Raw genomic sequence first — 12,727 nt, 5'->3', positions numbered from 1 at the left:
GCACATTGTCACTGAAAGTGGAAAAATTAAAGCGTAGGCACCGTTTTTGTAGAGGCTGAGAGAAGAGCATGGGAAGGGCTCGGGAGACTTCTTGTGAGACCCAGGACAGCCCCTTAATGCCCACACTTCTGGGTTTCCCCATCTGTAAAATGAGAGGGCTAGACTGGATAATCTCAGGTTCTGATGTTTACACAAGTTTTTAGTGATAATATTACAGAACCTCCTGCACCTTTTAAAAAAGCATCCTTCCAAACAGCTTCTAGATCATTCTCCTTTATACTAATAAGCAGTCTGGAGAAGAATATGTATTATTGAATGAGAATGGAATTGTGTCTTGATTATCATCATCTCCTAGTTTTAATGTTCTGTGTTAAGGGCAGAAGAGCGTGTCTATTACAAGGTGATGGAGGTCATTTTCCTCTCGCTAGGGGGGTGTTGTGAGACCCAGTTGTGTGTCTCTCGGCCCCCGTGCTCCTCGTCCTGTTTGCTGGCTTCCTTAGGGCCATTATTACTGTGCCCCTTTTGCCACTCTGGCTTCATCTTTCCCCACAGGCTGTAGTATAGGAGTGGCTCTGAGACATGTGGGCACCCCAGGTGACTTAATCATTGGTACCCCCTCAAATGAATACTCTTCAAACATTTGTTTACATTTTAGAGGAGAGACTGAGGGTTGCATGGACAAAGGTGAAGCAGGGATCCCTTGTGAAGACGTTCCTCTGTGACCCCAGTGTGTCCACCCATTCAGAGGAGCCAGGACCCTGTGGCTGGCCATCCACTGTTGCTCAAGCATGTCCATCTGGACATCCTGCAGCTCACCTCAGGTAGCAACCGTATAGAATATCCTTTCAGAAAGGCATTTTCATCAGTAGTTTTCGACATCATGTTGGATTACCAGTGTCTCCAAAGCATACCTATAGACTTGTGCCCTAGCCCTTGACCTGCCACTACCCCACCCCCCTTTGCACAGCTCCATTCCAGCTATTGTGAAATGTTCACTGCTTCCTGAATTCGTGTTCAGAAGGATTTATCTTGAAGCTAAGGAAGCTTAACTTTCAGGATCTCTTCCAAAGCCCTGGAAGGCACTCCAGCCATTGTATTACTTTACTTTGTATTTTTTAACCCCTTCTTCACTATAATTGTACAAGTTTCAGGCCCCACAAAATTCAGTTCCATCCATGAGCATGCTCCCTGCTATCTCCGTGCTCACTGCAGGGAATCCGCAGTCCACCCTGAATCCTGGAGGATGTGCTCATCTCTTAAACTTGGCTCGAGCAACCTCCTTTAGGAAGTTATGGTTGGGTTTCTTCACTCATCCAGCATGTAGTTATTGAGTGCCTACACTATGCCAGGTGCTGTTCTAGGTGCTGGTAAATAAAGCAGAAGTCTTTGTCCTCATGGAGCTTATAGTCTAGCTAGGGGATATCAGGTTCATTCTATTGGGTCAGATGCCATTCCTGGGTCCCCACTGCTATCACTCACTCTGTCGTAATTGTTCATACATCTGTCTCCCCTCTGATTGTTAGCCCTCTGGGGCAAGGGTTATGTCCTTTTAATCTTGGTGTCCCAAAGACCTGGCACAATGCATATGGACAGGCTCAATAAATATCTATGGAGAGAAGAAACACATAACTGTTAATAACATTTGTATACAAGAAAAGTAGACAGTTAATTTCTTCTGCTCACCCTAATTTTAGGAAAATGAGGATTCTTTCTTTAATTTGACAGCTTCAAGAAGTTCTTGGTGGGAGTATGTAATGAGTCGTGTGCAAGACAGTAGTGCAGGAAAGCCCATGTGGCTCACACGTATTTGCACTTGGCTTCAGAAGGCCCTCCCTAATGATTGTGGCTGCCGTGTCCCCATCCCCAGCAGTGGTGCTGGTGTCCTCTTGGCAACCTTGAGAAGCACTTTGAAATAAACTAAGTTTCATGAAGGGTTTTTATCTCATCTCATCAAGTAGCTTTTATAGCTGTGCAGATAAATGAAAGAAGTCCAAAATTCTTTATAAGCAGAAAATATGGATTTCTCATTTCTTAAAATAGAATGCTCCAAGAATTGCCATTTCCTTAGTTTGCTGTTTCAAGAAGTGGCATTCAGGATTTCAGCTTGTGTTAACATTTAATAACCAGAAACAAAAAGGCAAGAAATGACTAGAAAGTTCATGAGAAGCTATCATGTCTGCGGGGAGTGCAATAGAATTACTCTTCGCTCCTTTGAGCTTAGCTCTTCCCATGGTTTTTGAGGCTTTGTACATGTTTGGCCAAAATTGAACTCATTTTGCGGGCAAACACTCTCCAGGTCTGCTGGATTCCAGAGGAATCTCATTTTCATGGCACTGAGAAAATTCCTTGCTTTTGATTGCCTTCTGATCTGGAATTTCTGTTTGTACAATGTTGGGCTGCCAGACCCAAAGCAGCAAATGCTATGGGAGGGAGTGAGTTCAGAAAGCTAAAAGAGAGGTTAATGGGGAGGGCATTGAGGGCTCAGGCTCTGTGGCCTCCGTGAGAGCTGTAGGGGAGTATGATTGCTGGCGCTCTGCCAGGCTGCTTTGCTCAGCAGGTGGGGACCTCCTGCGGGGCCTCATCATCAGTGGCTGACCTGGGCCCATGATGTCCATTGAGAGGAGGGGCTCTTTCTCCTGACCATTCTCATCACATGCCCTTTGCCTCAGGCTGTTCCTGTGGTTCTCCTCCTTGGAGGCCAAGGTTTAGGTTCTTTACTGTGAAACCATCCGTGGGCCCTGGGCCTCCCAGACTTGCTAGCTGAGCTTGCCTCTCTCTTCCCCCTTGGGTAAGTACCACATAACCCTCTGAGAGCAGCATGCTTTGAGGTTTACTGCCTGCCTTCTCTCTTTTTCCCAATCCTGGATCTGCTGCTTTCATGGAGCTGCCCCAGTGGGAGTGGGTCTGAAGTGCTTCTCTGTATACCCTGGTGCCCCAACAGTAGTTCTTCCCAGTCCTTTCTGACACAAACTGCGTCAGTACCCAAATTGTTTATAACATTTGCATCTATTTCTGTTTTCTCTGGGCTTAGCCCTTGCACTTCAGTGTCGTCTCTGTTATACAGTTTCTCTAGGTTGGGTCTTTTGCCTTCGATTTGATCAACATCCCTGTGGTATATATGGCCCTGTCAGGGCAGATCCACGTTTTGTGAGAGACAAAGCTTACAGAATTTGGGGGCCTTCTTTAAAAATTAATTTAAAACTTTGAAAAACAAAGTAAGGCACATGGAAATGAATACTTATTTAGAATTTGAAAAGAAATCTCAAAATCACAACAAATTATAAATTTTAAAAAGCTAGCCCAAACCATAAACACCAGAAATCCAGGGAAACCACACATTTTTATCAATGAACCGCTTGACACATCTCTGTAATACTTTTGTTCCTATATATTTTTTTTTTGGCTTCATATTCTTTCACCACCTCTTTATATGATCATGATTTTGCATTATTCTGTATTGCAAGAACAGATGATTCAGTCTTTCCTTTGGCATGATTAGTCAAAATTTGTATTTTATTATTGAGAGTTTAGAAAAGTTTTTTCTAACTTTACAATATTTGGTAATGTCATAGGAATTTTTAAGGTTGGAAAAACCTCTACTAGGTTTCTCTTCTTTGTGAGCTGTATGATTTGGGGGCATTCTCAGTTTGGGCAATGACTAATCTTATATACCCCCAGCTAGTTCTGGGGCCATGTACCTTAGGATGTGTCTGTATTGTGATATGGCCTCTTGTCCTGCACCTCTGTATCATGACAGTGGGTGGACACAGTGGACATGTTTCTGGAAATTTTCCAAAGCCAAGATGCCCAGCAACAGTTGAACTACAGACAAACCCTCCAGAGAGGGGGCTGTGCAAGTGAGGGTCATTATGCTCCTGGGTTGGATGCTTAGGAGGCAAGGAGATAGCAAGACCTGGCCCTGCCTCACAGCATGGTATTAGAGGAAATGACCTCTTCACAGGTCACTGTACCCCGAGGCTGAATGTCATGCAACCGTAGGACTGTTACTAATTAAGGATGTGGCAGCTCAGAGAGGGGAAAGGCTGCCTCTTAATGGATTGAGAGAGGTGGAGTTTCTGTTATAAATCCAAGTACTCTATGCCCTGGGCCCAGAGCCACTCTGCTTTTACTTGTTGCCATATTTGCTTTGTGTGTAAGATTGTTTTTTGAGGAAGGATCCTGCTGCCATAATCATGTTTGTAGACCACTGGCCTGAGGAGCTATAGGACTGTGCCAGGTGTAGAGGTGGGAGGGGCCTATTGTCTCAGTAGAGGGAGTGAGAGGAGCAGGCTCATGTCAGAAATATTGGACATAGGGTCGGCCTGGTGGCGCACTGCTACAGTGCGCTGCTTGGGAGCACGGTGGGCGCTCCCGCCGAGGGTTCGGATCCCACGTGCAGACCGGCCGCTCACTGGCTGAGAGAGGTGCGGGCGCAGCACCGAGGGTTGCGATCCCATTGCCGGTCCCGGTCCAGTACGGGCGCTACACTGAGGGTTGCGATCCATTGCCGGTCACGAAAAAAAAGACAAAAAGGAAAAAAAAAAAAAAGAAATATTGGACATAGCATTGGACGTGTGCTAGGCCCAGGGGCTTAGAGGCCTTCGTATCTGCCTAGCGGAGGAGGGTTCCATTGCCAAGTTAGGGGAACTGAAACCCCTGCCCACCTGAAGAGTTCTCATTCTTCCTTCACACTCTTGAAATATCACTTCCTTAAGTGAAGTGAGGGAACTTCACAGTCTGTGGACAGCAGTTGCCTGGAGCTCCTCTCTTAGCTTTGCATCTGACTTCTGCCAGCACCTTTGTCTGTATGAGTTCACTGTTCACAAGCCTGCCTTTCCCACTAGTCCAGGCCTTCCTGAACTCAGTTCCACCTGGCCATTCTCTAGGGAATTATAACCCTCCCCCCAAAACTGTGTATACAATTTTAGAAAGCAATGTGTATATACATTTTTGGGGGGAGTGGACCCAGGTTCTCAAAGGGGTCTATAACCTTGAGGAGGTTAAGAAGCTCAGCACTGGACTTGTTCCTCTCTAAATTTACAAATTTTAACCAAGTTCCTGGGGCATCATTATTGACCACAGGCTCGTCAGAATGTCCTGGAGAGCTTATTTAAACATGGGTAGCTGGTCCCAGCTCCTGGAGTTTCTGATTCTGCTCTACACTTATAACAAGTTCCCGAGTGATGCTGATTTGGCAGTTCCAGGGAACCCACTTTCAGAACCACCATTGTAGACTATTTGTGGGCTCAAATAGTCCTCTCCCTTTCTGATTTCACAAGCAACCTGAGAAGTGAATGTTCATAAATAAGGACTTTTAACTTCCAAATGGCGGAGAATACCAAAGGATTGTACATAGATTGAGTTACATTTTTTATGCACTATAAAAGCAGTAGTCACTCACTGTACATGTTCTGGTTGTCATAGATGTGGGAGTCGGCCAAGCCACCATGCTTAGGGAAATGCAGCATCCTGGAATGTTAAAATTCAAGCTGTTGAATTCTTAGGGTTTTAATGCTTAGTGGTACTGTTGGCCTAGGAGCAGCGCCACCCATGACTGTGGTCGATTCTTTTGAAGGTAGAAAATTAAGAACTTTGCCCTTGGAGCTCTGTCACCAGGGGAAGAATTGAGCATGTTATGATGGCTTTAAAAACCAAGGCCAGATCTGTGCTAAGCTTCTTTTTTCTAAACCAGGAGTGGGGGGCTGGCAGTCTAATAATTAGCTTAATGTCATTTTGCTGTGTGATGTTCCTGTCATCAATCATGCTGCAGGCCAGTCAACTCTGTGCCCTTGTGGTCTGTCCCCACCCTCCTGTGAGCACCTGGAAAAGCTTAGTGGAGTTGAAGAACTGTGAACAGCTGTAACCAGTGAATCATCAGTTTAAAGAAGAGTAGAAAATCGGCGATTATCCTCTTAACCCACAATTGAGTAGATAACAGTAGTGTAACTTCCCACCGACCCACCTCCCACCTCCCAGTCTCCCAAGCCCTTTTCTGCTGTTTCTTTTTTTTTTTTTTTTTCCTTTTTGTCTTTTTTCGTGACCGGTAACGGGATCGCAACCCTCAGTGTCGCGCCCGTACCGCGACCGGCAACGGGATCGCAACCCTCAGTGTCGCGCCCGCACCGTGCTCAACCAGTGAGCGGACCCGTCTCTATATGGGATCCGAACCCTCGGCGGGAGCACCGCCACACTCTACTGAGTGCGCCACCGGGCCGGCCCTGCTGTTTCTTTTTAATCTTCTTTTTCTATCTTTATCTTCCTCCTTATGTTCTCTCCATCTCTGCTTCCCCTATCCTTCGGGATCTGTCTCTTCCTCCCCTGCATCTCCTTCTAGTCCTCTTTCCCTTTCTTTCCTCACCAGTTCTCCAGCCTTTCTCCCCTGTTAGTGTTTCTTCCCACCCCCACTCCCAGCCCCAACCCCCAAGACCATGTGTAGAAGGGAGGCATTGTGCCAGGTAGTTGTATTTGAAGCAACAGCTTTGCCTGATCTTAACTTAGGTAGCAGGAGAGTTGCTTTCAGTTGACACCTTTTCACTGGATTCAGTCTTTCTGTCCTGGACAGTGCTCCCTGAAGCTGCTGAAGACCTCTTCCCTATCAGCTTGCTAGGAGTTATTTCATTAAGTGATTGTAGTTAGGGTTTGTTTAAGTTTCAAATTTTCATAGTCCTTGATACATGTTCATCCTCCATGAGATTTCCCTTATTATTGAAAGCAGTCCCATGGGCTTTCCTGGTTAACAGGCATCATCAGTCTTTAACAGAAATGTTGGCTGATAAGCTCTCCATACATTTACTGTGGTTGAGCCTTGGTGAGCACAGACTGATAAAAGGCAGCCCAGTATGGGAGAAGAAAGAGTTAATTGACAGAAGACTGTGTCCTAATCCAGTCCTGTGGATACTTAGTGGGATACTTCGGCAATTAGCTCAAATTGTGATGTTTAGTTTCCAGCCTCAGTTGTTGAATGGATTAAGTGTGATCATCTGAGTGAAAACACCTTGAAAGTTACACTTTGGTCCACAAAAGCAAGGTAATACTACTTCTATAACATTAGATTGTGTCATTAGATGTCTCTGAGATACCTTCAGGTGAAAACAGTAATTCATCTAATTAACAAAAGCATTATTTGGTGTGCTAAGAACAGGAAAAACTGACCTTTGGATATTTTTATTATTATAACTTTTAAGTAGCCCAAATTTTGTCTGAAGGAAACTTACCTGGAGTAAGTGGAGCTGATGGCCCTGTGTGAAGGGGCAGGGATGGGGATGCACCCAGCTGAGGATTCCCCCTGGCCAGCCTGTGCCTGTGCAGGCGGCCCAGGGCTGTCATGAAGAAACAGCTGTCTTGGCCCTGCAGTTGTGGCAGATACCATGTAAGCAAGTGGACAATTGGTGTCCCATTCTGGTAATGGAATTTAGAAAGCTACATGCATACTTGATTTTTATTAGGAATACGGTCATCATTTCCAAGGAAAATGTTATTGATCATGACATCCTTTTTTTTTTTGCCAACAAATATTTATCAATTGGTTACGATATGCCGTGAAACAAGGAAATAAAGGAGAAAATAAATTTTTTTCCCATTAAAATATCATGGAGAATATTTTTCTTTTCTTAAAATTCTTATTTTAAAAATAATTACTTTGTATAAATCTTGCCTTTTTTGAATGCAAAAAGTTTAACATTACGAATATTTTATAAGAATTACCTATATTTTCACTATTATAAATTATAAGTTACCGAGACTTACTGTATAGCTTTTAATTTTTTTGATTTTGTATATTTTCAGTCTGTGTCCATAATACATATTTTACCTAATTATGATAACTGTTCACTTGTTAGGGCATTGCTTTTTTTCTTAGTGTGTCAAAACGTCTTTGTAGAATGAATCTATTTAAATCAAGTACTTGCAGTTAAATATGAGCATTTTTATATATATTAGGCAGAGCAAGCTGACTGCTGTATCACACTACTCCAGAATCTGAGCTACTGAACATAGTAGATGTTTCAGTTCTTGCTTCTGGGGTATTTCAATGCCTGTTTTAAGCCTTCTGAAGGGTGATTAAGGATCCAGACTCTTTTTTTAGGGGTCCACACTCTCCTCAGGGCTCTGAGTCCACTGCTGGGTCCTGTGCATGTGACTGGCAGAAGGTGGTGGTGGGGGAGGTATTATGGGAGGCCTTTATGAACCAGGCAGGGCAGTGGCCACACCCCTTCCACTCACATTCCATTGGTCAGAAGACAGTCACATGGCCACACCTGACCACAGGGAGACTGGGAAATGTAGTCTTGCTATATTGGGGAGGAAAAGAGACAAGTTTGGGGAACATATATAGCAGCTTCAGTCATAATTCTCAGTTTCGATAGCACATACCAGATGTCTTCAATATATTTCCTATATATAAATTATCATTTTAATATGATATATAACATTTATTGAGATTATGTATATCAGATTTTTTTATTAATAACTTCAAAAAATCTTGCAGTAACTATTGATATAATGTACTTAGTTACCTTTGATAACATCTTATATATGCCTATTTTAGCATTTGACATACTGCACTATAGTTAGTTGAATATGTACCATATTTTTATCCCTAACCTAGCCCAGTCAGTGCCTTGCACATGGAAAGTGATCCATAAACATGGTGGCAGTGACTGGCCATAGATAAGAGATTTTTACTGAAAAGACTAACTTTGGAAATAGCTAGAAAAAACATTCTTTCTTCTTTCCCCACTTGGCTTTTTACCTCTTTCTTCCGCTCAATGCATGGACATCCCTATCCCCTAGGGTTCACCCACAAGCCCTGGGTTAAGTAGTACTTTTTTTTTTCTTGCTTGCCTGGTTTTGGTCTAGCTCATATTTATCTATGTATCTAATGTGTTTAGATATTACATATGTAAGTGTATATATGTTTCAGGATAGTGATATTTTGAGACTCAGAGAAAGGTTCCATGGAGGCTTGTATGAAATTGTGAGTCCTGTGGATGCATTTAGACCCTGAACCAAGAGAGACAGTGTCATAGCTGGAGTCATTCTTGGTATTCGGCCTTCATTGCCAGGCCATGGCTGGTCTCCTAAGCAGGGCAGCTCTTGCAGACCCTAAGACTTGAAAGGAGACTAATCTAGCCAGGAGTGATCCAAGAAATGACTGGAAGTCCCACCAGAATGCAGACCTTGTTCGTGCTGAAGCAAGTGAACAAGCACCACTCTGTGTAGACAGGGTACCATGAGGGTCTTTGTCCCTTTGAAAACAACTTTTATTTTTTGTTTCTGTTTCTTTCTGATAGCAAAACTGTCATACTCTCATTATAGAGAAGTTGGAAAATACAAAACATATGGAGCAGAATGTATAAAGTTTTTTAACCTTAAGAAACTGCGTTTATTTATAAGAATGTTTCAATTTATCTTTTTGCCTTCCAGGCAAAACCAAAGCTGATTGAGCCACTCGATTATGAAAATGTCATTGTCCAGAAGAAGACTCAAATCCTGAATGATTGTTTGAGGGAGATGCTACTCTTCCCTTATGATGACTTTCAGGTAAATAACTATGTTTCTGTCAGTAGAACCATGTTCGTGATCTTTACAGACGGTTCTTTTCTATTGATTGATTTATTAGCTAGTTAATTTGTGATTTTTAAAAGATGAAAAGGTGTTATTTAAGAGAGAAAAGTTATGTCGTTGTATGCATCCTTTGTGAGTTGATACTTTCCAGTGGTATTCTGCATATTGTGTGTGTGTGTGTATTTACACATAATACATATATATATGTGTACATATTGCATATTACGTATATATAGATATTAGATAATGTATATATGCAAAAACATGTGGAGGTGTGTATGTGTTTTATCTTGAATAAAAGTGCTATACTGTAGGTTGATTTAGTGGGCACAAGTGCCTCCTATGTTTTATGAGATAGATTTAGGCTCAGATTTTTTTTGGCCAAATGCATTAGAGTTTGAAGGGTAGGCTTTGCTGGGGAGCAGTGGAGGGTTTCGTCATGCATCCTTTTAGGATGGCAATTTGGGAGCCTGCTGTGAGAGGCCCTGAACTGTGTATGGGCTCCCAGAGAAGGGTTCAGGAGCTAGCCAGGAATGTCATGAAGTCCACCTCTCTAGTGTAATGTAGGTATTGTTCCTTGGAGGAAATGTGGAAGACCAGTGCCTCTTCTGCTGTGAGCTGCTCTCTAGGTTGATGCTTGACGTCTTTCAGGCTGTGGCCTGTGGCAGATTGACCCACAGAATTTTTAAGGCTATTGAGGAAATCCAGTGGTGTTAGATGCCTGGCAACTTAGAGTCACCTTGGTCTATTTGGAGGTTCTAGTTACTTCCCTTGCTCTCCTGGGACCTGAGCCTGGCTCTTCCTTCTTCTCTACCTCTGTGCTCTCACCTGGACACTTCTCTACCTGATGATGTTACCATCCAAGCCCTGTCTTCTGTGAACTGAGCTGCCTTATCTTTTTTTAAAGTTTCATTGATTCTTTGTTGTTTAATTAAGAAAGTAGTACATATTTATAAAAGATAAATAAAACAGGCAAAAATTTGAAATAATTGACATTAAAAGCCTCCCCCACCTTTTTTCTAATTCAGAACATAACCTACTCTGTATGGTTTTATGCATATTGAATTGTTAATAACAACAATTCAAAGAAACTTCCATGTTACTAACAATTGCTAAATTATAATCCTTGAAGTTTTTCCCCCCACCAAATTTAAGAGACTCCAGTTTACAACAGAGGTGAGAATTGTCACAAATGTTCACTTTTTTTAACTTGTTAGAGATACGTGGGCAGAAAAATTATTATTTAATTTTTTCCTGAAAAAAAGGAATGCCATGGGAATGATAACCATTAGTACAATGTTGTTGCCAATGTGTGTTCTGCTGATAAATGGGTTCAGGTCATGCCAAAACATACAAGGCTCTGAAAACTTAATTGCATGAGTAGACTATAAAGATAAAGGACAAATACATGGGCACCTCATCATGATGCCCTTTGCCTGTGATTTGGCAGCAAATGAGAAGCAAAATCAAATGATTACAACGTATACTACATGTTGACAAATTTTTCCTGTAGTATTCTTTGAGGAAGTAAAAGATTATCTCTGAGTAAGAAATATGTGTTTTTCTTGGTATCAATTATAGTAACAAAGTCTTTTTTTTAAAAAAAGTTTTGCAACATAGACTACAAAGTTGCATTTGCAGGCCTGAGATAAAATTGCTTAAGAAACAAATCAATAAAACACGATACAGTTAATTTAGTATCATCTTTCCTCCCAGGGATGAGGAACCTGGATGTTTAAGCAGTTATAGAATCAGACAATTGAAACTTTAAGAAAACTTCTTTGTCTCTTTTGTCTGTAACTACTTCTCCAGTGATACTAGGCACAGGTATCTAGAAAAGGCAAAGAACTCACTGACATTTTGCTGGCCAAGGATGAACGGGTGTTATTTTCTGTTTGGGGGAAGTTTTTCCAAAGATTAAGGAGCTTAAATTTTGGTTCTGATCCCCATATAGTAATTGTGATGGTCCCTGGTTAAGTTTGGGTGCTGTTATTTGTTTTTTTATAAGACTCCCAATTTCTTAGCAGGGAAGACCATTTACACTGTGCGTTTTTGCAAAATTCTCTTGGTGGTGTTATGAACTGTCTAGCTGGATGAATGAAGTGTCTTAGCAATGCCCCAAATTCCTTCTGTCCATCTCTGTTTTCTTAGGCAGAATAAGAGCAGAATTATCATTGTATTATTAGAAACAGAGGGAACAAATTAGATTGAGGAAAGTATTTTATTTCATACGGAAAAAAGATAGCAAGTAGGTTAGGAAATAAGTCAAGTAAGTGAGCAAAGTCCATGCTGAGGGGTGATTTGCAGTACTGCACTTAAATAATGAAAGAATGTGAGGTGTTTTCAAAAAACTCATGGGAAGATTCATATTATCTGTTAACTCCATTTTTCCATGAACTTCTCGAAGTACCCTCATGTTAATTAACTATTAAAATAATAGAACTTGGTGTAAATTTCTGCCAAATATACTCAAAATGATAATTTGTAAAATGTAAGTGTGAATAGTGATGATACATTTGTACATTTCACAAGGGTGTGTGTTCATATTGAGCCCTTATTGGTTGAATCCTAAGGACATCTAAATGTTCTCTGAAAATGAATTGTATGGAAAAAAGATTTGTTTGCGTAAGGATGGAAGAAAGTGTTATGCTAGGAGACATGAGGTAAATGTGGATTTAAAAAAATATAGAGGACAGTTGTCAACTGTGAGGATGTTTATGAAGTAAAGTGTATTCTGCCATGGCCAGAGACAAGAGTGTCATAGATAATGGTTTTTTCAGAATCAGACCCTGGTGCTTTGGGATCTGAGCCATCTCTGCCTTGGCTTCATGGTTCTCCTTGCCAGCATGTCTTCTCTTCTTTTCCACCCTTCTAGATCCTTCTCATTCTTCAGAGATCACTTGAAATCCTACATTCTCTGAAGCTATTCAAGTCCACAGTGATTCCCCCCCCCCCATTCTATTAATTTCTCTACTCCTTACTGTCTACACTGTGTACATGATTACTTAGGTACATTGTCTTGGCCTTTCACTAACTACTTTTTATGCTTTTTGTGTTTAAGTGTCATCATCCATGCAGAGGTCCTGATGAGGGCTTAACTGCTGGTCTTATCCCTCTCTGTCCTCTCACCCCACCCACCCACACATAATCCCTGGCACAATGT

The 12,727-nt window shown here is 41.9% G+C and overlaps 1 protein-coding gene across 10 annotated transcripts in view; it reads left to right on the top strand.

The window, feature by feature from the left end:
• DOCK9 (dedicator of cytokinesis 9) overlaps positions 1–12,727 on the top strand; it is a 207,448-nt gene that overhangs the window by 48,381 nt on the left and 146,340 nt on the right. For all 10 annotated transcript variants that reach the window (XM_008578478.1, XM_008578466.1, XM_008578449.1 and 7 more), the window contains exon 2: positions 9,424–9,540. In XM_008578478.1, the coding sequence (XP_008576700.1) occupies positions 9,424–9,540 (117 nt within the window). The remainder of the gene's footprint in view (positions 1–9,423; positions 9,541–12,727) is intronic.

The sequence above is a fragment of the Galeopterus variegatus genome, unplaced genomic scaffold (genome assembly GCF_000696425.1).
Source record: "Galeopterus variegatus unplaced genomic scaffold, G_variegatus-3.0.2 Scaffold74, whole genome shotgun sequence".
NCBI classification, from domain to species: Eukaryota; Metazoa; Chordata; class Mammalia; order Dermoptera; family Cynocephalidae; genus Galeopterus; species Galeopterus variegatus.
The sequence above is the reverse complement of the archived record's forward strand: the minus strand, read 5'-3'. Positions and strand labels throughout refer to the sequence as shown.